Here is a 24,510-nt window from a genome sequence, read left to right on the forward strand (position 1 = left end):
AACTGCCTCTCAGCTGGCAAGATCACTGATATCCTTCAAGTATCTGTCGCATTTCAACAAATGAGGGGTGTTCTTTAACACTCCAATGATCAGAAGTCTATCAATGTCATGAGTCTGGTGCCTCCTAACTTCAGTGACCTAGGATAACCCCGTGAATCAATGTTATGTATCGGGGTCTTTCAAGGTTGCTACGGTGTGATCATGTCAACGAATACCATTCTTGACGAGCGCCATGCTTTCATCATCTGGTGTTGAGCTATGAGAGGAGTGGGTTTTCCCTTTTGGCTTTATTTCCCCACAAGTTGACTTCTGTTTCGCGACCAAATGTGTCGGACTGCCTCTTTCAACGATTTGAATTTTGTATATTAACATCGATTGTTTCGTGTTCTCTGCGCTTTATCTTGTAAATGTGCCGTGTCTTTGATCTTCACGTCCTGTCAAATATGCTCCTTGTCTAAATCAAGGAAAATTTATTTTAAAAAAAGCCAGTCAAAAATATCAGAACCAAGTTCGATTATTGATGCAAGAATATCTAGAGTTGATGCATGGTTGATGTATGGTTGGACATTATTACGTAGGGGATACGTGGTTGTATACGTACATGTATCAAGTAGATATAAACCAATCATGCAGCTTGCTTTCCATTTTTGGTCTTTCTTTTGTTCAATTATCCCTCAATCGGGGCAAATGATCCATCCAATGGACATCGATGGCGTATACTTCGAAGGTCAACTTCCTGCCAGCAGTATACTGCGGGGAGAGACTGACCGCCTGCCATTTGATCTCATTCCCCGCCAAATAAAAAAGTGCCTCGAGTTGATCGTTCACCTTCAAATTAGATTTTCGAAGGTTTTCAGTGCATGCTGTGCTTCGCACAGCCAGTTAGGACATTTATTGAAAGTCACGGATTGAGCAATTTTATCTTCGACCGAGCAATCTCTACACCATGAGCTCCAGCAATGACGCGGTGTTTCTGCGCCGCAACAACCAAATCCAAGATGCGATTGACTCGCAGAATATGAAACAGGCACTGCAGCTGATTGAGAAGCGCATGAAGAAAGGCGAGAACACCCGGTTTTTGAAGGCGAGTGATGTCTCTTTGTTTCTTGCGATCCTGGCACCGTCGCAGTGCTGTCGGCTGTATAGTACCAACTAACATGTAAAATTGCAAGCAAACAGGCCTGGAAAGCAAATGTTTTGTTCAGCCATACGGATGAAGCCCACAAAAAGCGAGGCATTTTAGAAACACTCGAGCTATGCAACGCCGAACCACCTATCTCCGATATTGATTCCCTCGATATACTGTACCGGACGTTACGGAAGATGGATGACCATATCGAGCTTCGGAGCGCCATATGGGAGAGGGCAGCAAAGGCAAAGCCACAGGATCATTCGCTTCAGATGAGGTGGTTCACGTTTGGATATGAGTCTGGGGACTGGAAGTCAGCTCAGAAAGTGAGTATGATAACAGCATAGTATGCAAGCATGTAATTGCTAACGAGAACACTTTCTCTTGTCCTAGGCTGCCATGAGTCTCCAGAAGAACTTTCCTCGAGAGCGAAAGTATTATTTCTGGGCCATTTTCCTTTGTCATCTTATTGCAGGCGACGCGGCTAGCTCCGAGATGGATCGCAAGCTTTTTGGGACACTTGCTTATCGCATGATTTCGAAAGCAAAAGATGACGTGCCTTCCAATCCGGTATGTGCATCACTTCCAAACTGCATTTGTAACGGAAATGAGAACCTGATTCAAGATTTGGACATCAATGACTGACTGGACATGATTGAATGACTTACTGCAGACCGAATCGTCGAGCCCCCCACGTGCGATACAAACAGCGGAGGAACTTCTTTTGCTTGTTCGAGTTTTCGAATCACAGAATCGAGATGCTGAGATTGTTGAAGTCCTTAACAGCAAGAATGCTGGTCTCGACTCTCGGATTGTCAACAACGACGGAACCTTTATGTCGGCCAAAGTCTCATGCTTGAAGTCTGCCGGACTCTGGGAAGAAGGGCACTCGTATGTCATGAGTTTGCTTGCTGTGCCCGAAGAGGAAGCAGAGCGCAAGGCTCTCCATGAGCGTGATCATTGGAGATTCTGGGACTTGCTTATCACAGCTACGCGCCATCTCGAGAACAGCTCAGGGTAGGAGTTCTAACGCCCCATTCCTACATCCCTGGAGACTCAACTAATCAACCATTGCTTTGCTTTTAGATTACTTTCCGACACGCAACAGCATATCGAGAAGTTCATTGAATTCAGTCCAAAATCGCGCAACGCCCATATCGCACTAATGGATACAGTCCTAATGGGATTGAAACGGGGCGAGAGTACGGAAGATGATTTGTTTGCTGCATGCCAAAGATACTTTGACCAAAATAAACGCAAACTCTATGCCTTTAACGACTTAAGAGGGGTCCTAGAGACTTGCGAGGATACCTTGGTGCACCGAGTATCTCAATATTGCATGGAAAGCATCGAAGAAAACACCGTATGTAGGCAACCTGGTGGCTTTAATAGAGAGCTAACAACCTTTATAGGACGATGCCATCCCGTTGATCAACGCGTACAAGCTGCAGTACTGTGACAAGATTTCGGGCAACAGTAAAGTGTCAAAAGCTAGCATCGAGAATCTTGTCCGCAACTGCGTTCACTTTTACGATGTATTCACTGAGAAAGATGGCAAGCCAGATACTGCTTCCGCAATGGAGAGCCGACCTATAGACGACTTCTGCATTGTTGCCGCTATGGCCCTTGTTCGCCCTAGCCAATCTGGCGAGGTATCTGAAAAAATCAGCAGCACTGCTCTGATTCGCGCTGCTGGCATCCTGGAGCGTCTTTTGAGCGATTCACCCCATAATTATGAGGCGATGCTCTTCTTGATTCGCATATATCTTCTTCTCGGCGCTGGTTCCATTGCTTTGAAATTGTTCGGCAGACTCTCTGTCAAGCAAGTGCAGTATGAATCTGTCGCTCATAACCTCTTCACTCGCTTTGCCACCATCCATCCTAATCCCGCAACCCCCATTGAAGGCGGAGAATACAAAGACTTTGACCCCCAAGTTTCATTTATCGCCGCTCTTGACTTCTATCGTGCCGCAAACTTTACTATCAAGAATTCACTGATAAAGGGACTTGAAGATGGGACTTACGTCAATCTAGTCGACTCAATCGAGCTTCAAAAGCGTCTGAATAACAGTATCTGCCGCAAAATGTGGGCTCTTGACTTGCGGCGGATGCAAAGAATTCGAAAAGGAAACCATCTACCCCTCCACGCAGATATTGGTCAGTAGTTCTCAATTCTTCATGTCCCGCTGATGCGTTTGAATACTAAGTATGCTCCAGCCCAGAATGCCTCACCAGCTCAAGACCAGCGGAAATATGCTGGCTTTATGAACTTGGAACGTTGTGACCAACCTGCATTCGAGCAGCGATTACGCGCAGGCCCGATCCCTGGGGTATGTTTTCCCGTTCGAATGTCTCCACCGTATTGGCTAACACGCTCAAAGGAAAATTGGCTGGCATCTGCCCGCCTAACAGATAGACTTTTCAGTGTTCTTGAGAGCATCGGCAGTCAGAAGCCAGTCGCCTTGGATACAGACGTGCCCGCCCTTGGCGACTTGTCACTCTCCGAGAAAGATACCGATCAGACGGACGCTGAGAAGGATACAGCCAAGATTCACTTGGCATTGTTCAATGTGGCATTGTTCATGGCAGGATCCAAGGCTCATACCTCTGCGCAGATTGAGACTAGTCTCGGTCAAGTAGAGGATTGGTTGAAGGCCAAAAGACAGGACCTATCCCTGGGAGACACAAAAAGATCTCCTGTCATCGCGAAGACGGCCATTGAATTTAGCCCAGGCACGGCAGGCGCACCGACATGGGAATATTTCCATGTCATCTGGACCCTCGTAGAGACCCTCAAGGCTCTGTGGACAATACTTGATTTGAATTCCCGAAAGGCTGTGAAAACAGCCAAACTTCCTGCTGAACTATTGAAACGGCTGCATACTCTCGTTTGTGAAGTTTTCGAGGATATTCGTTCGAACACTCGGGCCTTGAAGCAGGGCCTTACCGAATCAGCAACCCTCAGCACACTCATTGACATGGTCAACCGGGGCGATACGACCGATGAATACGAGAAGCCACTTCAAGATATTCTAGAAAAGGTGATGTACGAATCTGCGCTTGAATTATTCTGTGGAGAGTTGAGGGAGAGCTGGGAGGAGGCACTTGATGGAGTGCTGGCTGCCAGGCTTTAGTGGTAGGCATCAGGGCATCTCGTGGACAAATTGTGATCTCATGAAAACACCTCGTTAGAGCATGTGTAAACCGAATCTATGAAATGTTTGATATTGACAAGTGAGACGTGATCCAAGGCCCTCGGGAATAGAGCTCGATCTATAAAACAGGGCAAGTTGTATCACGTGGAAGCGCCAAGATATATAATCGTATGCCTGAGGTGTCAATATAAGTTGCGCTAGGCCGTATTAGTGCAGCCCTAGCCCTAGTTACTCGCCTACCGCACCAACGCCAAGACCCCATTTTGCGGTTCCAGGCAAAAGACCAGGCGATTTTCACACGGCTCCCTCACCTCCTCTTCGACAACCTCCGCCAACCCCTTCACCAACAACCGTCGAGATGGCCTCCGAACGCTCCGGAATCGTTGTCGGCATCAACGCGGGCCGCGTACGTTATCACTGTCTCTTTACCCCATCTTATTCCGCCGTTTGAAGGTCTCCAATGTCTCTTTTCGTTCGGTCTGTCAGTCATCGGGTCAATGTCTATCGCGGAAAAGCGCTGGGAAATAATCACGACACGGAGAATTGCGATTGAATCGCCCATTTGGAAGATGAAAACACTGGCTGGGGAAAATTTCGATATCATGGGGAACTTTTTGGATTCGACACAGGCACCGAGGCCAGCGCTCATCTTGCACGCACCATATGATTCGATCACCCTTTGAACCGCCGCGACAGACAGACGCAAAATTCGAACAGAAGAGACACTGGAACCTACGGCCGTTGCATCATGACTTGGTGAAACAGACATACTGACTGGAATTTGATATAGAAAACTACCGCCCTGAACACCCCCAAGACCCGCATCTCGCGCACCAAGGGCAAGTCTTCCCGCCGCACCGCTTTCGTCCGCGAAATCGCCCAGGAGGTCGTTGGTCTCGCTCCCTACGAGCGCCGCATCATTGAGTTGCTGCGCAACGCCCAGGATAAGCGTGCCCGCAAGCTCGCTAAGAAGCGCGTACGTCTACTCTCAATCCCATGCTCGATATCGTCTGGTCATACTCTGCTCCGTGAATTATGTTGGATTTGGTCGACTCGGTTGAGGTCTCTCCGGATATCGATGGTACTGTATGGGTCATGCAACTTTACATTGCAAAGGAAGAATGATATCAATCGTCACCCGGAACAGCCCATCCAATTACTTGGCCGATATCTCAGTGACCTAAACCTGTCTCCCGAATCTACCATATTCACGATCAGAGCACCGCCAGCCGATTCATTCAAGGCTACATTTTTACTGACTTCAATCTAGCTCGGTACTTTCGGCCGCGGCAAGGCCAAGGTTGAGTCCATGCAGAAGGTCATTGCTGAGGCTCGCCGCACCCAGGCTCACTAAATTTTCCGACCCGTTCCTGTTTTTCTTTCGTTTTAACGACTCGACGCAAAAAAAGCGTGATTCTCGGATCGGAAAGGGGGTTTTGTGGCCACTGGGTGTGCATGAAGGGGAAGGCAAACATGGGATTCCTTCACCGTCGTATGAAGTGAAACCATAATGAAAACAATTATTCCATTTCACGTGTGATACTCGCAATTGAGCCACTTTCTAGACGGAGAATTTTACAACGTAGCCTGGAAAGCCTGTTGCGTAAATAGCACAAGCTTGGGTTTGCGTGAGAGCATCCCGGGGACTCTATGTGATGTATCTACATACCCTATGTGTTGAGAGCGTGACAAGAGGTGGAGGTGACCGATCAAATGGAGTAACGCGGCCACGAACCCGGGACCTTGTGCCCCTCTTTTTTTGATCAATATAAATTACTCTAAACCCCCATAAGTTGTACATCGCGTTCCTCCAAGCCTTAACCCCAACCCATCTTCTGCCATACCCATCAAATCACCCAATTGAACGAACCCGCAACCCACAAAGATGGACGAAGACTATAACTTCCCCCAAAACCTACTGGATAGACTCAAGGCGACCCAGCACACTCCATCACGCAATCCCACTGCTCGATACGTCTTCCGTGTGAACCACACTGGGCGCGATGATGATGACATGAATGGATTTGAGGAGGTGGACTCTGAAGAGGAGATGGATTCCGAGAATGAGGAATCCCGCGATGATGAAACCACGCAGACCTTTGACACCCTGCAGCAGGCCAATGATGCTGCCCTTGCTTTTTTCGCGAGAAATTACGAGGAGTATCTTGATCAACAGGATGATATGTCCAACTGGTATGAGGAGGGCACCAGTGAAGAGATGATGAATGAGGTTATTTGGAGTATCAGTGCTGAAGGAGAGCTTTCGTTGCGCGCGAATGATGCTGAAGAGGGATTTGAATGTGAGGTCCGTGTCTCAGCCTCGAGGGTCCGCTGAATTTACGAAGGGCGGAGATGGACATGGGAAGGCAATACGATGTTTCATTCACCGTCGAGGGCATGTGAAATGGAGCTTCGATTGAAGGATATGTAATATAAGTCTATTAGCACATCTACGATGCTGAAGCATGCATAAGTCAAGAATGCGCTATATGGCCAAGTCATCATCATCAGGAACAGCACATTCACTCATTTGGATTCATTGCATTTATTTATCCCCATTTCATTTCTTGCCCGGGAGCTTCAGCCACTTGGGCATAGCACCACTCTTGCGTGCTCCACTGGGCTTATCTCCCCCTGGGCGGCACTCGGACTTGGCTTCGAGGGACCAGCCTCATCTTCCTCCTTGGACTCTGGCGGTTGTTCCACCTTGATCTGTTGAGCCTGGCTTCGAAGCTCGGGGCGGAGAGTCTCCGCGCGGCGTTCATGAACAAAGGCGGGAGCGCTATCAGCCCAGGAGAAATTGACAAGCACACGACCAGCAAGCCCAAGGTGTTTAATCAGATGCTTCTTATCTGATACGGGTATGGCGCTTGGATGTTTAGATTTCGCGACACCGTGAACAGTCAGATTGAATTCCTCACTCGCAAACGGTGGAGCAAGACATCCCCGCGCAAAGTCATACAACGACTGTCCTGTGTCTGATGGTCCGAATCTGGCGACCACCTGGCTCTGATCTGGGAAGCGGATTTTCACATCAACGTCCCGGATCGCTGCGCGTTTCGCCGCTTCTGCTTCTGTTTTGGCGACAATCTCCGCATCCGTTGGCAGGCGCTGGGGGCGAGAGGACTGGTTGAGCAACCGCTGGTGCAGTTTTGCATGCTCAATAGAAGGTACGTAATCATTCTCGTTATATGCCAACTTTGCGGATGAAGGAGTGTCGTCAGAGGGAGGAGAGAAGACAGTGACATTTCGGACAGAGTCGGTTGCTCCAACAACTGGCTCAGCAGTGGATGAGGGAGGACCGGCTTGGTCAGATGCTGCAGTGACGTTGGAAGGCTCAGGTGGCGATGCGCTCGGCTGCTGGGGAGCTGGCTCCTGACTTTCGCTTCCAATGGGGACTGCTGCGGGCGCCGCGTTGTTATCCTGTGTCGAAGGAACCTCATCCTCTGAGGACTTGAAGAATTCACCAATTTTGACCATGGCTTCTTCAATAGGTTCCTCTGTTCGTCGGAAACTAAGTCGCATAAGAACACTTCCGCTGTTGAACCCTAATTGGGCCAAGGTCTTTTGTAGATCCGTGAAGCTTGATACTTCACGTTCCAAGATCTGAAGCACGGGAATTTCATAATACAGTCGTCCGGCGCTATCTCCGCCCTCGGCAGAGGGCGCTGCCCGTGATGTGAGGTTCCGTATCGGGCCACTGCCCGCAACCCCGGCTTCGAACTTGCGTAGCACTAGCCAGAGTGTAGTCGTACTAGGGAACTTATCAAGTATGCGGCCATTTGGGGCACCACGAGCCTCCGACTCGGGCAGTTGCAGGCCGACAGTTACTACTGACGGAGAGCGAGAGAGTTGAACAAGTTCAAGCTTTGCGCCGGAGCTGAGACCAGAGAGACGAAAGGAAAGAGACAGATCTAATTGCTTGCGATTGTGTCTGCAATGTAGAAAAGACCGGGGTCAGTGTTGTCATCTGAGAAGTAGAAGATCTCCTTACTTCAATGAATATTGATTGGCATTATATCCAAGCTTCGAAGATGCTTCCTGAAGGATATCGGTCAAGTGCTTGGAAGGCGTAGTCTTAATCGTTGCCCGCCTGGCCGTCGCGTCAATCACCACGACGTGGGCACTCATTGTCGTTGTTTGGAGAACACTGACTCTAATAAAACAATAAGGCTTAGTTTGGTATAGTGTTTTTAGGAACGTTGAAATAGATAAACAAAAGTGGTGAAGCGAGTAAGTGAAATGCGGGGAGAAAGAGGGCGCAGAAAGCAGTCGAAGGTACGAAACAGGCAGCGGTGCGGGCGTCATCTGAGCTCTCGCGTACCTCAGAGCTTCCCCGTCATCAACTCATCTCCATCACCTCTACCAACCCGCCCTTTTCTCAACCCCATTTTCTCCTCCTGTTTCTTTTGTTATAGCTCTGGAACCTCTCTGTCATATTGAATTGCATTGAAATATCGCAATAATGGTAAAAATGCGCCCTTTCTCCCGATCGTTCGTGGATTGTTGGACTTCCAAGCTGACCGACTTCTCCCATCACAGTCCAACCCCTTCGACATCAGTACGCCGGAACCTTGTCCCTTGTGAATATCCGACCGAGATGCTGACTTATTCTCAGATGGCGGTGCCTGTGTCGCCATGGTGGGCAAGGACTGCGTCGCCATTGCCTGCGACCTTCGCCTGGGCATGCAGTCCCTGACCATTTCCAACAACTTCCCCAAGATCTTCAACTACGCCCCATCCACCTATCTCGGCTTGACTGGTCTGGCCACCGATGTTAACACCGTCTCCGATCTCTTCCGCTACAAGGTCAATATGTACCGTCTGCGCGAGGAGCGCGACATCGCACCCCAGACCCTCGCCAACCTAGTGAGCTCGTCGCTGTACGAAAAACGTTTCGGTCCCTACTTCGTCAGCCCCGTGCTGGCTGGTATCAACCCCACAACGGGGAAGCCATTCATCTGCGGCTTCGACAGCATCGGCTGTATCGATTTCGCCAAGGACTTCATTGTTAGCGGAACTGCAAGCGACCAGCTCTTTGGTACTTGCGAGGGTCTCTGGGAGCCTGATCTGGTATGTTTAACCAGTATTATCAAGTACAGATTGAATGCATTGCCTAACACACTTTTTCGTTACAGGCCCCCGAAGATCTCTTTGAGACAATCTCACAAGCGCTGCTCAGTGCCGTCGACCGAGACGCTCTCTCCGGTTGGGGCGCCCAGGTTTACATTATAGAGAAGGACAAGGTTACCCAGCGGTTATTGAAGGGACGACAGGATTAGATTTGGGGAAGTGGTTGTTTTGGGCTTTCCGTTGGTTTGAGGGCAAATCCCGGCGTCTACGGTCTTCACTGGATGATATATGCCGTGTACGGTCAATTGATGGCTGGATCGCACAAGAGCAACGCAAAAGCGGTCGATACCTGAGCCAAAGGGCACATTTGTTCTCTGGCTCCATGTTTCTCTTCTATCACGATAATAAAAGACCCCCGTTGTCACGTCACGGCAGTGTTCCACTTGCATTATGAATTCATTCAAATCACCCGGATCTGGACTATGTCCGCTTACATGTAGCAAGGATCACCTGATCTGTCACCCGTGAGGCTATCGGCAATAAGTCCTTTATAGAGAGTCTAAACCATTCCCTACCTGCAAATCCACCTCAGCAGCGCAGTATAAGGGCTATTGCACCGGAGTGCTAACCATATATGCCTTCAGTTGGTTCTATAACGAGAAAATCTCCAAACAGAACACCAGATTGATTTCGGTTGTTACTACTACTAACATACAGATACGCCGTCCCATGTAACAACATGATCAGTTAAGGCCCAAAGGTCCTGATCATAAGTCAAATCCAACAAGTCCTTCAATAACCATCTCTGTCAGTTACCGCCCCAAAGGCCGGTCCATTATTGCCGAGGAACTTCTTAATATCTGACGCCAGTAACTCAGGCACTTCCCAGGCCGCAAAATGGCCACCATGCTCAAACTCCGTTTCCTGCACAACATTCCCAATGGATCGATACCACGCCATGGGCCACATAATAAGCTCCTCCCGGAACTGTGCCACCGCAAAGCGCACATTATGTGGTGCCCGGGCTCCGAGAATTTGCGCCAGCGACATGTATCTCAGGTCTGCCTTTTCCCCCGCGTCCTTCTTGAGCCCATTTTCCAATTTATCCTCACTACCGTCTCGCTTTGGCGCTGAAGCTTCGTAATAGATCCTTGTTGATGCCATTGGTCCAGCTGTGGAGAAGTAGTAAACACTCACCCAGGTCAGGATTTCCTCGTCTGTCCAGGGATACTTGTCAGTCCAGATGTGCATTTTGTCATAGATCCAGGCCAGCAATCCAACGGGACTGTCATGAAGGCCGTAGCCCAGGGTCTGGGGCCGAGTCTCTTGCTGTTTCATGTAAGCGTTGCCGCTTGTAAGATATTCCACTGTCCGGGCGATGAAGCCACGGTCTTTTGATGAGAATGGCACGGAGAGCAGTGATTTGAGGAACTGGTAAGGGCTTCGCCATGGGAAGGGCGGGATGACGGGGATAAAGTTCAAGTGGATGGCTTGGGTATGTTGAGGATAGAATTGAGATATGGTGCGGGCGATCATGCTGCCCCAGTCACCTCCCTGGACCACTGATCGAGAGTTAGTTGGTTTGTTCTTGGTGAAGGGATATTATGTATGCTTGCCGTATTCTTCATAGCCTAGTGCGATCATTACTTTATGAACAGCCTCGGCATATTGCGCTAGCCCGAATCCCCTCTGGTCTGATTGTTAAGGCGTATACAACAGCGTTGACAGAAAACTCCCAACGTACCTTTTTGACACCTTCTGAGAATCCAAAGTTTGGTAAGGAGGGTGCTACGACATCGAAGGCTGGACCATCCCCGGTGTTTTCGGTGAGTAGTGGAATAAGCTTGGTAGCTTCAAGGAAACTGCCAGGCCCTGGTAGTCAAAATCAGGGATTAGCAAGGCGTGACAAAAACAGTCATAGAAATAGTTTAGGGGCTAAGTACACCCATGAATGAAAAGCAATGGAATGGCTTTTGGATTCCCGCTGCGATGGTGCACAGCGTGTATATTCAACTCTCCCAATCCATCCACTTCTATTTCAACATTGACTTGTTTGAGTTGCTCGTTCAGCTTTGACTCTTGTGCGCGCCAGTCAAAACTTTCACGCCATACTGTGACCAGTCTTTGAATTTCATCCAGGGGCACGCCCATATCCCACCCCGAAGCGTCGAGCTCATCAGGAAAGGTAGCTTGCTCCAGCTTCTGGTGGAGCTGCTGGAGTTGCTCGTCCGAAATGGCGATTTTGTACGGAGTGACTGGACTCATGGCTATGCAGTAAGGATAATCCAGACCGAAGCTTGATCAGAGAAACCAGATTGGTCGTCATGATATAGTTGTTCTTAGACCTAGTTAGTCGCGCTCGGGCCTTATAGAAACGGTAGCGATGATCTGCGGGGATCAAACACGGAGATTGGGATTCTTACCTCGGTTTCACAGTGCCACTTACACTGCACACAGTATTGTGTAAAGATGGAGGGGGCAGATAGCTCATTCATTATATTTGACCGCACCTACTGACCAAAAACAGGCACATGGCCGTTTCTTGGTTATTGTGGTCCGAGGTCCTGCACGTACATGTTATGTTCCAGTATGAGGAGCAAGAGAGCCACACACTCCGTACATATTCGGTACTTCTATACATGTAGATATCATGGGCACCTGGGCATCAAATTGGGTGTCTAATTATGTAGGTGTGAGCTTATTGAATGGCTCCCAGGCTCGTTTCTCTACGTCCTTTGCAACTATACTACCCAATCTCACAACAGATTTCCATATGCAGATGATTTTGTCAATCCCAACAATACCAAACACATTCGCTACTTTCCAGACCTGTAGAGCGCTATTTACATGCCATATGAACATATCTTGGCCTTCAACGAATTTGCCTTTCCCAGATATTTATCTCGTCAAGGTAGATGTCCAGTTGAAACCTTCCAGCGTTTGTGTCGGGTTCAAGGCCCCAACAGGCTCTATTGTTCTATCTACCTCAAGTTACACTTGGCTGGCGAGGTTGAGAATACCTAACTTGCAACACGAGATACCAAAACGGGCTGGTTAGCACATGCAAGTACCCCGGCTTTGTGAGGGTGTGTCCCTGCAGCCCAATAAATATTCAAGACATGGTACAATTCCTGGGAGAATGCCCTAAGATCGAGCGATACTACGGCGGCCCCCATCAATGCCTGCTTTCAACATTCTCTGCATCTGATTCGCAGGGTTCCCAACGTTGGGCCTGCTTCCACGGTCATTTATATATATGAACGCTCACTGGGATACGGTCGACCAAAATTTGTTTCCTGTCGAAATTATATCAATACTCGAAGTTAAGCGTCTTTTTGGAGAGGAGTCGAAGTTAGGGACTGCGTCGCTGTGAGAAGTGACAAGTAGAAAGCAGAAGCTATTTGTCTATATGCTGGCTTTCGTTCAAAATAGCTTCGTTGAGCTATAAGTCGAGTGATAACAAGGAAAAACTCGAAGTTTGCTGATACATGGTGTTTCAGGTACATCGTAGAAGGGCACATATTACAGTGTACGGAGTATATGTACACGTATCTATATTGCGAAGCCTTGAGATGAAAGTACTGAGTACCCGATGGCCCCATACCATTGCCCGGATGGGCCAAGTACCGAATACCAGCCGGACCTCTTTGGTCTAGATTCCGCTGATCCTGCAACGCGACCTCCGTGCACCTCCGCGGGATTCGAGAAAAAGCACAACACACAAAGAAAAGAGTCACCCGAATAGAGATCTTTAGGCTTTAGACAACCCAAGCTGTCTATGTCGCCCAAATCGCTCACTCTACATCAGACTTGACGATCTTGGGAGTTCTTGAGCGATACTCTTCTGTTTCAGGCCGCCCGTGTCTAGACCGCCCGGCCTCCGTCCAACCAACGGAAAATCCCCTCTCCCCTCCTTCTGGGCCTTCTCTCTCCAATATTTCAAATTCTGGTGGGTGTACGTCGGAGTCGTCTCGATCCATCCACCGTGTTTATCTCTCCAATTGACAAGCCATGACCGTTATCCTACCCGGATAAACCACGCGAGAGAGCCCGAAAAAGGAACCGTCCTCGATCCCTCAACCTTCGCTTGCCACATGGACTATGCCCGACACGCCCGAGCCGGATGTCTCTCATGCTGTGCACCCTTGTCCTACCATGCCATTTCCTTCCTGCAAGTCCGAGTGCATCCCCGGTGACGGAGTAAACACCGTTCGTGACGACGGAGATGTGCCACGCGACTCGGGAAGATGGAACGACGGTGTTCAGACTGCTGCCATTGAACATCTGGTCACACTCAAACAGGGGTTGCGGACATCCGATACCGAGTTGTTCTGGAAACGGCTTATGGAGGATCTCACATCTATAACGGAAGCCCAGTACGGCTTCGTTGCCCGAAGGGTGCACGGAAGTCCCATGCCAGAACTAGGCGGGCGGCGCCCGTCGCTTTTTGGTGCAGTCTTCTACTACAACGATGGCTACCAGACTGTTGGTTTGCAGCGAAACAGGTATTTCGCGGGTGGGAATCCTTTGTTGCACATGGACCACGAACGACCTTGTTTGATTCCCGAAAATCTTAGTTCACTGGCCTCGTTCGGCGATGATCAACTCCCATTTGGTGCCGATGGATATTTGGCGATTCCGCTTTTTTCGGCTGGGAAGTGCCTGGCGCACCTCGGGTTGATGTGGTCAAAGGATGGGCTTCGAAAGCGAAATCTGTCCTGGTCCTTTCTGGAAATGATTCTCCATTCGCTCGAGGACATGATTGTACAGCGACTAAACTCAGAGGTAGAAACTCTAGATGAAATGTCGGATTCTCCAACGACGAGTATTTCCGATTTTCACGGAGCCTATGATTGCGATTCCCACCCCCTCAAACCATATGCCCGAAGCTTATCCCACGAATTGAGAACTCCGATGCAAGGTGTAGTGGGTATGCTCGATGTCATGCACGCTACCGTGTGCGAAGCGATGGAGAGCAAGACTCCCATCAAGTCCGGGGCCATCTTTCAAGCTCTCAAGGAGGGGATCGAGATGATTCAAGATAGCGCGAGACGTGCTATGGAAGCGGCCGATAATGTTGTTCATGCATATGATCTCAATATGCAAATCCCTAAAACTCCACTCCGCGAGGAGTCCGAGATACTAGGCGGCCTCGCGATCCCACCTACTATATCTGAAACACGTCCGAGCATTTTTATCGCGGGGAACAATATCGCAGTAAATCCATACAAACGGCGGCGAAGCCTACCACCGGAAATGAACCCCAGACCGGCACGCAAACAAAGACTTCGTGCGGCTTCATCGCGACAGGAACTGTCCCCTCGTAGCGAGGAAGTCAAGAATGCTGTCCATGAAAGCGATCAGATCGTTCATGCCATTCCAGCTCGCCAAATTGAAGCCGTCATGGCCAAAATGGTTGATCCGCGCCCGTCCCTTGCAGTTAGACGATCCGCACCTCATTTGCTTCTGGAGGGTATCAACGTGAACCTAAGAGGTTCTGCTTTGCGTTTTACGAAGTTACGAGATCTTCTCCGTTTGGTGATTAACGAGTCCCTCCACGTTGGTGGCCGACCTGATTCTGCCATTAGCAATGCAACCGAGTTTGGGGAGAGGATCGAGATTCGGTCGCGGTCCTCAAACGGCGAATTGTTCACCAAGGTTGTGGATTGGTCTGTGGATCCAGCATTGCCCGACACCCTTCTCGCCGATGACCGTGATCTGGCCAAGCTGATCTCGTGTGTATTCCTCAATGCGATCAAATTCACCAATAATGGCACCATCACTGTCTGCGCCACTTTCGAACCCCAGAAAAATGATGTTTTCATACTTGTTCGCGATACTGGCCCCGGAATCCCGGCTGCATTCCTGCCCAACCTCTTCAAACCATTTGCCCGTGAGGATGCATCGACCACTAGAAGCAAAGATGGCCTAGGCCTTGGTCTTCTTGTAGCGAAAGGCCTTTCCCGCAAAATGGGTGGTGATTTGACCTGTGTACGTTCGTCGACTTCTGGGCCTGATCGGGGTACGGAATTCCGCATTCGAATCCCTGTAAACCAACGGGAAGCTGAATTTCGCCCTGCAACTCCTGGGGAGAGGACCTTGACGTCACCAACTACCGACCAAACACAACAGGGCGGGGTCAGCAGCTTCTTGTGTGATACCTCTTCCTCCAGCTCGCCATTCGTCCTTCTCCAAAACTGCCAACTGCAACAACCGACCCCGAGTGCCAGCGACGAAAGCATGTCTCAAAGCCCAACACCCCCACGAACGTCACCACAAATCCGTCTGCATCAAACACTCATCTCCGGGGATGTATATGACAAGAAGCTTGGAGAGAAATATCCACTGCGCTTTCTAGTTGCTGAAGATAATCGTATCAACCGGCGCGTACTGGTGAACATGTTACGCAAGCTTGGTTACAGCGATGTACTTGAAGCTGCCGATGGCCAAGAGGCGGTGCAGATCGTCGAAGGCATTCTGTCCACCTCGAAGCCCTCACGCGCGCCAGGTATCGATATCGATCCTGTGAACGGAATGCAAGGCGTAATCAACGAGCGACCTTCGACTCCCAAAATGAAACCGATTGATGTCGTCCTCATGGATCTCTGGATGCCTAAAATGGACGGATACGAAGCCACCTCTCGAATTCTCGAGATGGTCAACAAACATCGGGATCAATACGCTTCTTTTGAGCCATCGAAATGTAATAGCCCGGACTCCATGGAAATGGATCCAGCCCCTAATACATTCTGTGCGCCACCACCTCCCACCGTCCTTGCTGTGAGTGCCGACGTTACCGATGAAGCACTCAATCGCGCCTCCTTGGTGGGAATTAAAGGCTACATGACGAAGCCTTACAAACTTTGCGATCTCGAACGATTGATTATTGAATTTTGCGGTACTGGCAAACCCCTTGCCTAATCGTGGAACACCCTCTGGGCTCAATGTCAAAAGATGCTTGCTCGGAGTTTCGCTTTCAGACCATCATATACCCATTGGATGTGGATCTTCTCTTCATGTACATTTTCTGATTGCTTCCCCTCTAGTTCAAAGGGCAAGATGGCATATAAATCGCGTTGGCGGAATCTTTTGTTGCTGCTCATTTGCAATGTTTCTTGGCCTCTTCTTGATTTTCAACTGCCATATACCATCATTGTCATTTTTGGCCCCTGTTACGTTTTTTTTTTCTATCCCTTATGGATATAATGATTGATGATCTATTACAAATTTCGCCTTGCACTCATAGTACCATGAACTGTACTTCGTTCTCCGTAGTACAGATACAATGAGATCTATTAGCTGGAATGCCTGTGCCTTAGGTAGGCTCTTCTGCTGAGCTTACATAGTAGCGATCATCATCCGGTTTTACTGGTCTGAGATCTTCTGGTGCTGGAGTAACCAGTCATACCTTTTGCAAATCTCGCCAGAACTGATGTATGTAATTGATCTATGTAGTATCCAACCAACCGAGTCAGGATTGAACTATGTGTTGGTCGAGTGTAGCATCACCGAACGAGGTGTATTTCCAATGCTGACGCCGCATCTATAAGATTGGATGAGCCAACTTGAGTCTGGGATTAGCATGGGGAAGTCATCCATTTTCTTTTTGGCTTCGGAATGATCTACGAAAGACAAGGAAATAGAAGAAAAGCCATCATTACATCCATTATCAAGATCGACATCCATCTGACCCTGCTCCAAGCACCCCGCACCCTTTTGATTGAAACACTGGCCGCCGTTTCTAATGATCCCAGAAGAGACATCGATAGACCAAGGCATTTTTGATCAACGGTAGGAGAGATCTGTCGGTCGCCAAGAAAACAGTATAACAACGCATGCAAGAATCAATCATCAATATTCACGTAAACTGGCATGCGTAGCCCGAAGCAGAAGCGGAAGGAAAATGCTAAGCATAAAAAAAACGAGTCATGCTGTGGGGAATAAGATAACGAAGCTTCTAGGTCAACTTCTGCTTGATGAAGAATGACCGGAGGTGCGAGAGCTGCCAGGCACATGCAGCAGACAGAACGGCGAGCTGAATAAGAGTCCAGCGCACGACGCGAGAGTTGGTGGTCTCTGACTGGTCACGGAATTCAGATTCACGTTCCTAGAAGAAGATATGTTAGTATATTGGGGTTAATTTATCCCCGGAGCTCGTGAGATGACTTGGATACGAGGGAATGCTTACCCGCTGGTACACCTGTTCGCGGCGAATATCGTGCAACCGGCTGTTCAGATCCTTGACTCGCTGCACAATATCCTTGATTTTATCCTTGTCCTCGGTCTCAATCTTGCTGGTCTCGCCAATGGCAATATCAACGGTGAGCCTGACGGCACCCAAAGAGTTAGACAGCCAGCCGGAGGTAGCATCAGTATCAGGCGTGAAGCAGATCTTGTGCTGGCCAGGATCAGCGGCGGAGAAGTGGAAGCGGCCGGAGTGGCTGTCCCGCTTGGACACAACGCGGTGATCATTGTCGAAGGTCTCGTCGACGGTGATGTGCAGCTTCAGGTTGTGGTCGATGGCGTAGATGCCAGACTGGGGGTTGATAACTTCCGTCTCATAACGACCTGAATACCATTCAAATATCACACATTAGCTTTGGGTTGTATCATACAGGCTCTAGAGGTTGGCGCATACCGGCCACTAGAGTGTCCTTGGGCAGATCCTCGTAGAAGCACTTTGTTTGCCGGCCCTCCATGTAGAAGTACAGGGCATTAGTGGGGATAAGGAGAGAAAGGAAAGAAAGCAGAGTCAATGCTGACGCCAGCCATGACGAGGATGTCCCAGAGAAAGCCATGATGAGGAAATGGGCAATTGGAGAGTCGCACAGCCAGATGCTCATCTCCGTGAAGGTGTCAACATCAGGGACCGTGGACCCTCACCGCCTGCCATCTCCGGAATCTCTCCCTTTCCAACGGGAAGCCTCTGTCGGCGAGGTCTTCAATTTCAACTTCACTAGTCTTGATTTCATCAAACAAAGTACATATCGACCTTCTATTGGTGGCTTTCTAATTATTGAAGCGCCCAAAACTGAAGATATTGTTCCTTGGTATCGCTTTCAGATAGTACACCACCCCAATCGAACCGCCATCATGGCCGCGGCCGCCGATGTTCGCGATATGCTGGATTTGCCCGCAGAAGGGCAGCCCAGACCGCATAAAAAGCAAAAGGTGGTCGAAAAGCGACCAGGTAAGTGCAATGCGCGTTATCGGAGATGGGATAAATAATTGACAGTTTCTTATCGCAGAGGGTATCACTCGTGAATTATACGCGCTGCTGGGCGAAAGGGCGCCACCAATCGCTATTAATGAGAACAAATACAAGGGTCGTCCGAAATGGATGAACAAGCTTCGCGTTCGACCATGGTACGTTGCCAATGCAGCTCTTCTGATACTTGGGATGGAGGCTGATATTCAATCTTTTTTAGGAGCATGGCACCATTTACGAATAACGCCCGTTCCGACGGCCTGGTATTGAATCACTGGCAAAGAAAACACGAGTCGGCGCGACCGCCTGTCCCCGCGCCCGCGCTCGCACCAGAGGAGTCGCAAATGGAGGTGGATCAACCCAAGGAAGAAGGCAAAGAGGACGTCCCCAAACCACAGGAGCAGGAATACTCTTTCGCCAAGTATAACGTGAAGCCGCGCGTACCCCATCGATACACAGACGACGAGTACAATCGACATCTTAAAAGCGATGACTGGTCACGCGAGGAAACAGACTATCTGGTGGACCTGGTCACGGAATACGACATTCGTTGGGTGCTCATTGCAGATCGTTATGATTATCAACCACGGATGGACACGGAGCCGGATCCGAATGCCCTTGTGCCTGCCAAGCAGTATCGGACAATGGAGCAAATGAAGGCACGATACTATTACATTGCTGCGACAATGCTCTCTCTAGAGCATCCACCTTCAGAAATGTCAGAGGCTGAATTCGAACTACACGAGAAGATGCTCAAGTTCGATCCTGACCGAGAGCGTGATCGCAAAGAACTTGCTGCATTACAACTCAATCGTACAGCAGATGAAGTTCGCGAGGAAGCAATGCTTCTCGAAGAATTGAAACGTATCACCACCAATGAGCAAAACTTCATCACCGAACGACGGGAACTTTACTCTCGCCTTGAGGTGCCCATTAGCGTCGGCAACACTGCCATGTATCAGTCCAGTGCGGGTCTTTCACAACTCCTTCAGACTCTGCTGCAAGCCGACAAGAGCAAGAAGCGTCGCTCCATCCTCGGTGATGGTGCTATTCCTAGCCCCGCCGGCCAGACTCCAACCGCAGCTGGTGGCATGGGCCGAGGCGACACACCTGTCACAGCAGGCGGAAACAACAAGAAAGGATCGATCACCAAGGAAACCAACCAAATTGTGCGCTCGCTTACCCCAGCCGAGGAAGCCAGATATGGTGTGCAGCACCACGAGCGGGTCTCAGCTGGTGTGCAGTTCCGCAGCGATCGTGCTCAGCGACTCACCCAAGCCAAATCCAACGTACAAACTCAGAAACTGGCCAATGCCCTGTCCGAGCTCGAAATCCCTGTGCGCCTTTTCATGCCCACGGAACGTGTATGCAAGGACTTCGAAAAACTTATCCAATCTGTCAACATGCTCCTCGACGCCCGCAAGGTTTCCGAAAAAGTGGAAAGCGAGGTTCGGGTCCTGGAGGCCGCAAAGATGGAGCGCGAGCGCAAAATGAGAGAAGCCGCTGGCATTTCAGGACCAAGTGCGGATTCTGACCATCCACACGTGAAAAAAGAGGCCGAAGATGGCGAGCCGGGCGTGTTGGGTTCTACTGCTCATGGATCTGGTGCTCCGGGTTCTCTCAGCGCGCAACAACTACAAGATGGGAATCATAAGAGATCTGCTAGTGTGATGAGTGCCGCTAGCGATAAGAGTAATAAGCGCCAGCGAAGGTAGGCGGTCTGAATGCTACTTTATCGGTGGACTTTACACCCTTGTGTGTATGGGCGAGGTGTAAGATATAATAGGGATTGATTAGCCATATTTTTGTACGATTAATGACATCTGGCTGGGAATGATATGCTATCACTGTGTTCTTGATAAATGAATATATGGCTTTGTGGAATTCTAATGGTATCAGGCTGTTGAAGAGCTGTCAGTCGCGCGCCAACCTGGGATCCTTCGCCATTGGGTGGTATGGATGAATCTGTCTTGTAGAACAGCGTAATGTCCCATATAGATCTTCCCTAGGTATGTATGAATAGAACCGGAAAACGACGGACTTATATGGTGTGCTACCCCTTCTCTTGCTTTAAAGCATGGGAGTCAACCCAAATGTCATCAGAGGAGTGATGAATGATGGAATGGGCCTTGTATAGGTGTGCAATATAAAATGGTAGAAAATATTGCAATGGTGGGAAAATGTCTATCTATATCCTCGTATCTGCCATGACGAAGTGGTAAGCATTTGATCTCTTGGTGGTTCTTGATCGTCTGTGTGATGTAAATCATAAACTATACGGACCTCGGTACGGAGTATAGAGGACAATCTTTCTGTAAATCAAACATTTCCCTTCCTTCTAATTGTTGTATAGGTCACAAACCTATACGGAAGTAGATGAATACGGCCCAGGTGGTTTAAATTATACCTATTTTAGCCCCAAGTTGATTCTCATACCTCTCAATATGTTTAGTGCAATTGATGCTCCCAAATCTCTAGTAGCGATTCAGTCATATAAGGTATTATAATCTTATCTCCAGTATTACCTATAAGAAATAGCTTGAAACAATGCACAGAGAATCATCGTTCAACATACGGGGTGTTTCTTACACCAATACCCGATGTGATAGGTACATGTACATGTTCAAACCGGTGTAGAAGTGGGGCGGACACGGACTGCAACCATAAACTCAAATCTGTGGGCCTGCTGTTCATAAATTGGCCAATAGAAGAGCGTATAGCATCTATTCTTTTGCTCTTTACAGATGCCTTGTTTGGTATGATCATCAAAGTCATAGAGCGTGTGATTCTTTTGATGCTCAATCAAAATCATATCTCTTTTATATGCCACCGACCTCAGGATGTTCTGGGAATTACTGTTCTAGCTTGGACGCATAAATCCAAACTACATGTGCATGTAGTTTTGGGTTGAATTGATCCATGGTTTCCAACCATCCCATGTCAAGTAACAAACAGCAAGAGCGAGTCTGAAAGGAAAGGCAAAAATAGTGGCCAAGGCTAGTGCCTTCTTCGAAACTCCGTCGGAACGAGATAGTACAACGAGGTGGATTTTCATCTTGTAAAGAGCGTGTGTCCAAATGTTTTTTATTATGTGTCCCCGTTTCCGAAGGGAGGATAGAGCTGAATCTCCAAGTCACTTCGCGCAATCATACCAAGATGATCAAACAGACCATTTGGATGGTGCCAGGGAGCAAACCCAGGGCAAGTCTCAGCTTGAGATTTGGTGCCGAGTATTTCTCCTGACTAACTTGAGATATTACAGAGCCTGATGAATCCAGGCGAATATCTACAAGCTTTCCTCGTCGGATCCGACGTCGATTCTCGAGGGAATCCAAGCAACCTCCGGAGCACCGTTCCATTTTCCCCTTCTCACTCAAATCGAAGCTAAACCCGAAGAAAAGCACTGACCTAGGTGTACTCAAGAACCTGGGAAGCAGTTTGATGAGCGCGCGGGGATATGACAGCGATGCCCAGTGCATTGGAAGTCCTCAACATGATCACCACAGGAAGGCATCGCCTAGAAGCCCAGGCTTTCGCAGACCAGGATTACATGATTTGATTGAACACAGTCGCGAGCAAAATGAAACAGAGCTCCGGGCTGGTACACAGGGCCACGGTCAATCTGATACCCCGGGAAGTCCCTTCGGAATGCATTTCATACCTACTCCCCCAGGAAGCTTGGTAGAGCGCGCTGCTATGCACGCTAGGCAAGCAGCAGAAGGCACATATAACCGCTCTGTATCTTCATTTCAAAATGAGAAAGTGGGTCAGAAATCTGCATTCGCAAAATCTCTCTCGAGTCTTGATGGTAGCAGAGAAGAATTGGTTCCACCCGTCCGAAATCGAACTCGGGAGGGTTTTATTGGCAGCAGCAGTGAGAATCTTCAGAATCTTGTGGCTGACTGGGCCCAATACATGGGATCAAATCCAAACGATTTCCGCACCGCATCTTCGGCCTCATTAGCTGCACAAAATTCGGGCATTATGATTTCGAAAAGACGACAACCAACAGGCTCCCCTGAAACACACTCCGAGGCTAGGGTGCCGCATCTTGGTGATTTGGATCTTTCTCACAGACTTGCGGGAACGAGCATGATGTCGACACCACCATCGAACAACCCATCTATGTTGGACTTACCCCGTCCGAACAGGTATGGAGTACAAATGGCATCTCAGGAGAACCTCCAGTCTTGTGAGAGATCTGGATCGTCGACAATGATGGGCAGCGAGCCCCAAAAGCAAGATGTACGCCACCAACGAGATGCATCCTCTTTCTATTCGGGCCAAAGCAGTAATCCTTCAGGGTGCGCATCTCCAGCTGTCCAATCAGTGAGAGTTCATGCCGCAAATGCAATGGGAACTTTACCGAATATTCATACACAAATGGTAGAGAGGTCTGCGTTGGAACAGAACGGAACAGAATCAAGCGCGGAGGTTCTCAAGAGCAAGTTTGTTGAACAGCTCGAATGGGGGAATTCCCGACCCGCCCAGGTTTATGGCATGCCCAATGGAGCTGAGAGTGTGGGCTCACAACGCAAAGTTAGTCCCGGGTGGATGACAGGAGGCCGGCGAGTGGGCTACGGTTATACTCTGGTGGACAATGATGACGATCACTCACCCACAGCTGGAGTTAGCGGTAGTCCAGCCCGGAGTAACAGGCACACAGATAATCCGGGCCCTACATCCAATGGCGTAAATGGACATAAGTTGAATACACCGGCCACGCGCCGGACTGACGTTGTACCAGCGACCCAGCCTGTTACCCCTGACCAAGTTTTGAAGGGATATAACAGCCGAGGCCCTCCGATGGCCACAATTCCTGTCGATACCAGGGGTGGGCCTATCCTGACACCAGCAATGTGGGCCAAAATGAAGAGCCATTCAATCCGACGCAATGGCCATGCACCGCTAGTAGTTGATCTGGCGAGCGAAGGAAGAAGTGTAGGCCAAGAACGCCTTGCAGACTCAGATCATGCGCAGCAAAATCGATCACCGACCTCTCCGAAAGTCGATTATGTCGAAGACACAAACCACAATTCTTCGGTTGGATGGGCAATAGCCAGCCGATCGACAAGCAAGCGGGCTCCGCCAACCAAATATCTCGATTCAACACACATACGCGATACATTCACTCCAGAGACATCACCACGGGATGCGCGCCGCATTTCAATGGATCAAACAAACCGTCCGCCTTCCGTGTACTTTGATCCATCGAACAACAGAAGTGCAGACAAGATTAACGGAGAACCTTCTCGATCTCGGAGTGGACGTTGGGTTCTGAGATTCTCCAGAAACAGAGAAAGCAAGAAACGGTCGAATATTCGCCCAAAAGAACCATCGCAGGAATGGGCAGCACAATATCAAGAGCATTTGGTGAGCAGCCTCCAACGCGCAGATTCTACCAGAAGTAATGCGGCAGAGGAGCTGGCAAGTGCGTATCAAGATTGCATTCAAATGCCTGGGGCTTTTTACGGCAGCCGATGGGCTAGTCGAACAAGTCTGGTCGTGGAGGCCGAGTGAAGATGTATGGCAGTGGGCATTCAAGGCTGAGCGAGAATACGTTGGTGTGAAGGGCAGCCAGAATAACTTTTTCGCAGACTTTGGATCCAGCTTCGTCTGTATTTTTACCCACGGGGCTAGAGTTGGTTCAATTATTATACGCTTTCCAGCCAGATGTCATTAATCGTATATAAATATGAGAATGGAAACGAGACTTCTGTGATAACGAAGTATGATAATCTCCCACATCAAATGAGATGAAATGGACTGCGGGAAGAAGAACATAACATGACATAACGAGTCATGATACCAAACAGGGGTGTTCAAGCATACTCAATCCCATGCTTCACTCTGACGTTGGTGCGATGAGCGAAAAGCTTGTCACATTCCTCAGTCACTCCCGGCAATCTTATTTCAGGTCTCTTACTTGTAGTCATATGCGCCGA

General features: G+C 49.1%; 10 protein-coding genes across 10 annotated transcripts; 7 read left to right on the forward strand and 3 right to left on the reverse strand.

Moving 5' to 3' along the window:
* Positions 1-946: 946 nt before the first annotated feature.
* On the forward strand, positions 947-4,263 carry N7457_002165 (MDM20/NAA25 family protein; the record flags this gene model as incomplete). Its single annotated transcript, XM_057173211.1, has 8 exons — positions 947-1,122; positions 1,173-1,455; positions 1,523-1,699; positions 1,803-2,146; positions 2,216-2,492; positions 2,542-3,286; positions 3,347-3,459; positions 3,511-4,263. The coding sequence occupies 8 exons, from the start codon at positions 947-949 to the stop codon at positions 4,261-4,263; spliced, it is 2,868 nt and encodes a 955-aa protein (XP_057033362.1).
* Positions 4,264-4,642: 379 nt separating this feature from the next.
* Positions 4,643-5,638, forward strand: N7457_002166 (60S ribosomal protein eL36; the record flags this gene model as incomplete). Its single annotated transcript, XM_057173212.1, has 3 exons — positions 4,643-4,690; positions 5,075-5,260; positions 5,555-5,638. 3 exons carry the CDS (start codon positions 4,643-4,645, stop codon positions 5,636-5,638), a joined length of 318 nt encoding a protein of 105 aa, XP_057033363.1.
* A 531-nt stretch (positions 5,639-6,169) lies between these two features.
* Positions 6,170-6,619, forward strand: N7457_002167 (uncharacterized protein; the record flags this gene model as incomplete). The annotated part of the gene is made up of 1 exon (XM_057173213.1): positions 6,170-6,619. The coding sequence occupies one exon, from the start codon at positions 6,170-6,172 to the stop codon at positions 6,617-6,619; it is 450 nt and encodes a 149-aa protein (XP_057033364.1).
* Positions 6,620-6,864: 245 nt separating this feature from the next.
* On the reverse strand, positions 6,865-8,415 carry N7457_002168 (putative UBX domain protein; the record flags this gene model as incomplete). The annotated part of the gene is made up of 2 exons (XM_057173214.1): positions 6,865-8,218; positions 8,279-8,415. The coding sequence occupies 2 exons, from the start codon at positions 8,413-8,415 to the stop codon at positions 6,865-6,867; spliced, it is 1,491 nt and encodes a 496-aa protein (XP_057033365.1).
* A 307-nt stretch (positions 8,416-8,722) lies between these two features.
* On the forward strand, positions 8,723-9,566 carry pup3 (proteasome core particle subunit beta 3; the record flags this gene model as incomplete). Its single annotated transcript, XM_057173215.1, has 4 exons — positions 8,723-8,752; positions 8,827-8,845; positions 8,903-9,357; positions 9,423-9,566. Exons 1-4 carry the CDS (start codon positions 8,750-8,752, stop codon positions 9,564-9,566), a joined length of 621 nt encoding a protein of 206 aa, XP_057033366.1. The 5' UTR covers positions 8,723-8,749.
* Positions 9,567-10,149: 583 nt separating this feature from the next.
* On the reverse strand, positions 10,150-11,622 carry N7457_002170 (epoxide hydrolase; the record flags this gene model as incomplete). Its single annotated transcript, XM_057173216.1, has 4 exons — positions 10,150-10,919; positions 10,974-11,046; positions 11,102-11,229; positions 11,301-11,622. 4 exons carry the CDS (start codon positions 11,620-11,622, stop codon positions 10,150-10,152), a joined length of 1,293 nt encoding a protein of 430 aa, XP_057033367.1.
* Positions 11,623-13,458: 1,836 nt separating this feature from the next.
* On the forward strand, positions 13,459-16,278 carry N7457_002171 (CheY-like superfamily; the record flags this gene model as incomplete). The annotated part of the gene is made up of 1 exon (XM_057173217.1): positions 13,459-16,278. One exon carries the CDS (start codon positions 13,459-13,461, stop codon positions 16,276-16,278), a length of 2,820 nt encoding a protein of 939 aa, XP_057033368.1.
* A 1,036-nt stretch (positions 16,279-17,314) lies between these two features.
* Positions 17,315-18,200, reverse strand: N7457_002172 (p24 family protein; the record flags this gene model as incomplete). The annotated part of the gene is made up of 3 exons (XM_057173218.1): positions 17,315-17,464; positions 17,546-17,925; positions 17,996-18,200. 3 exons carry the CDS (start codon positions 18,198-18,200, stop codon positions 17,315-17,317), a joined length of 735 nt encoding a protein of 244 aa, XP_057033369.1.
* Positions 18,201-18,450: 250 nt separating this feature from the next.
* Positions 18,451-20,280, forward strand: N7457_002173 (SANT/Myb-like DNA-binding domain-containing protein; the record flags this gene model as incomplete). Its single annotated transcript, XM_057173219.1, has 3 exons — positions 18,451-18,547; positions 18,606-18,723; positions 18,786-20,280. The coding sequence occupies 3 exons, from the start codon at positions 18,451-18,453 to the stop codon at positions 20,278-20,280; spliced, it is 1,710 nt and encodes a 569-aa protein (XP_057033370.1).
* Positions 20,281-22,213: 1,933 nt separating this feature from the next.
* Positions 22,214-24,085, forward strand: N7457_002174 (uncharacterized protein; the record flags this gene model as incomplete). The annotated part of the gene is made up of 1 exon (XM_057173220.1): positions 22,214-24,085. One exon carries the CDS (start codon positions 22,214-22,216, stop codon positions 24,083-24,085), a length of 1,872 nt encoding a protein of 623 aa, XP_057033371.1.
* Between the last annotated feature and the right edge of the window lie 425 nt (positions 24,086-24,510).

The sequence above is a fragment of the Penicillium paradoxum genome (genome assembly GCF_028828445.1).
Source record: "Penicillium paradoxum strain IBT 22861 chromosome Unknown utg000003l_segment0_segment0, whole genome shotgun sequence".
Taxonomy (NCBI): domain Eukaryota; kingdom Fungi; phylum Ascomycota; class Eurotiomycetes; order Eurotiales; family Aspergillaceae; genus Penicillium; species Penicillium paradoxum.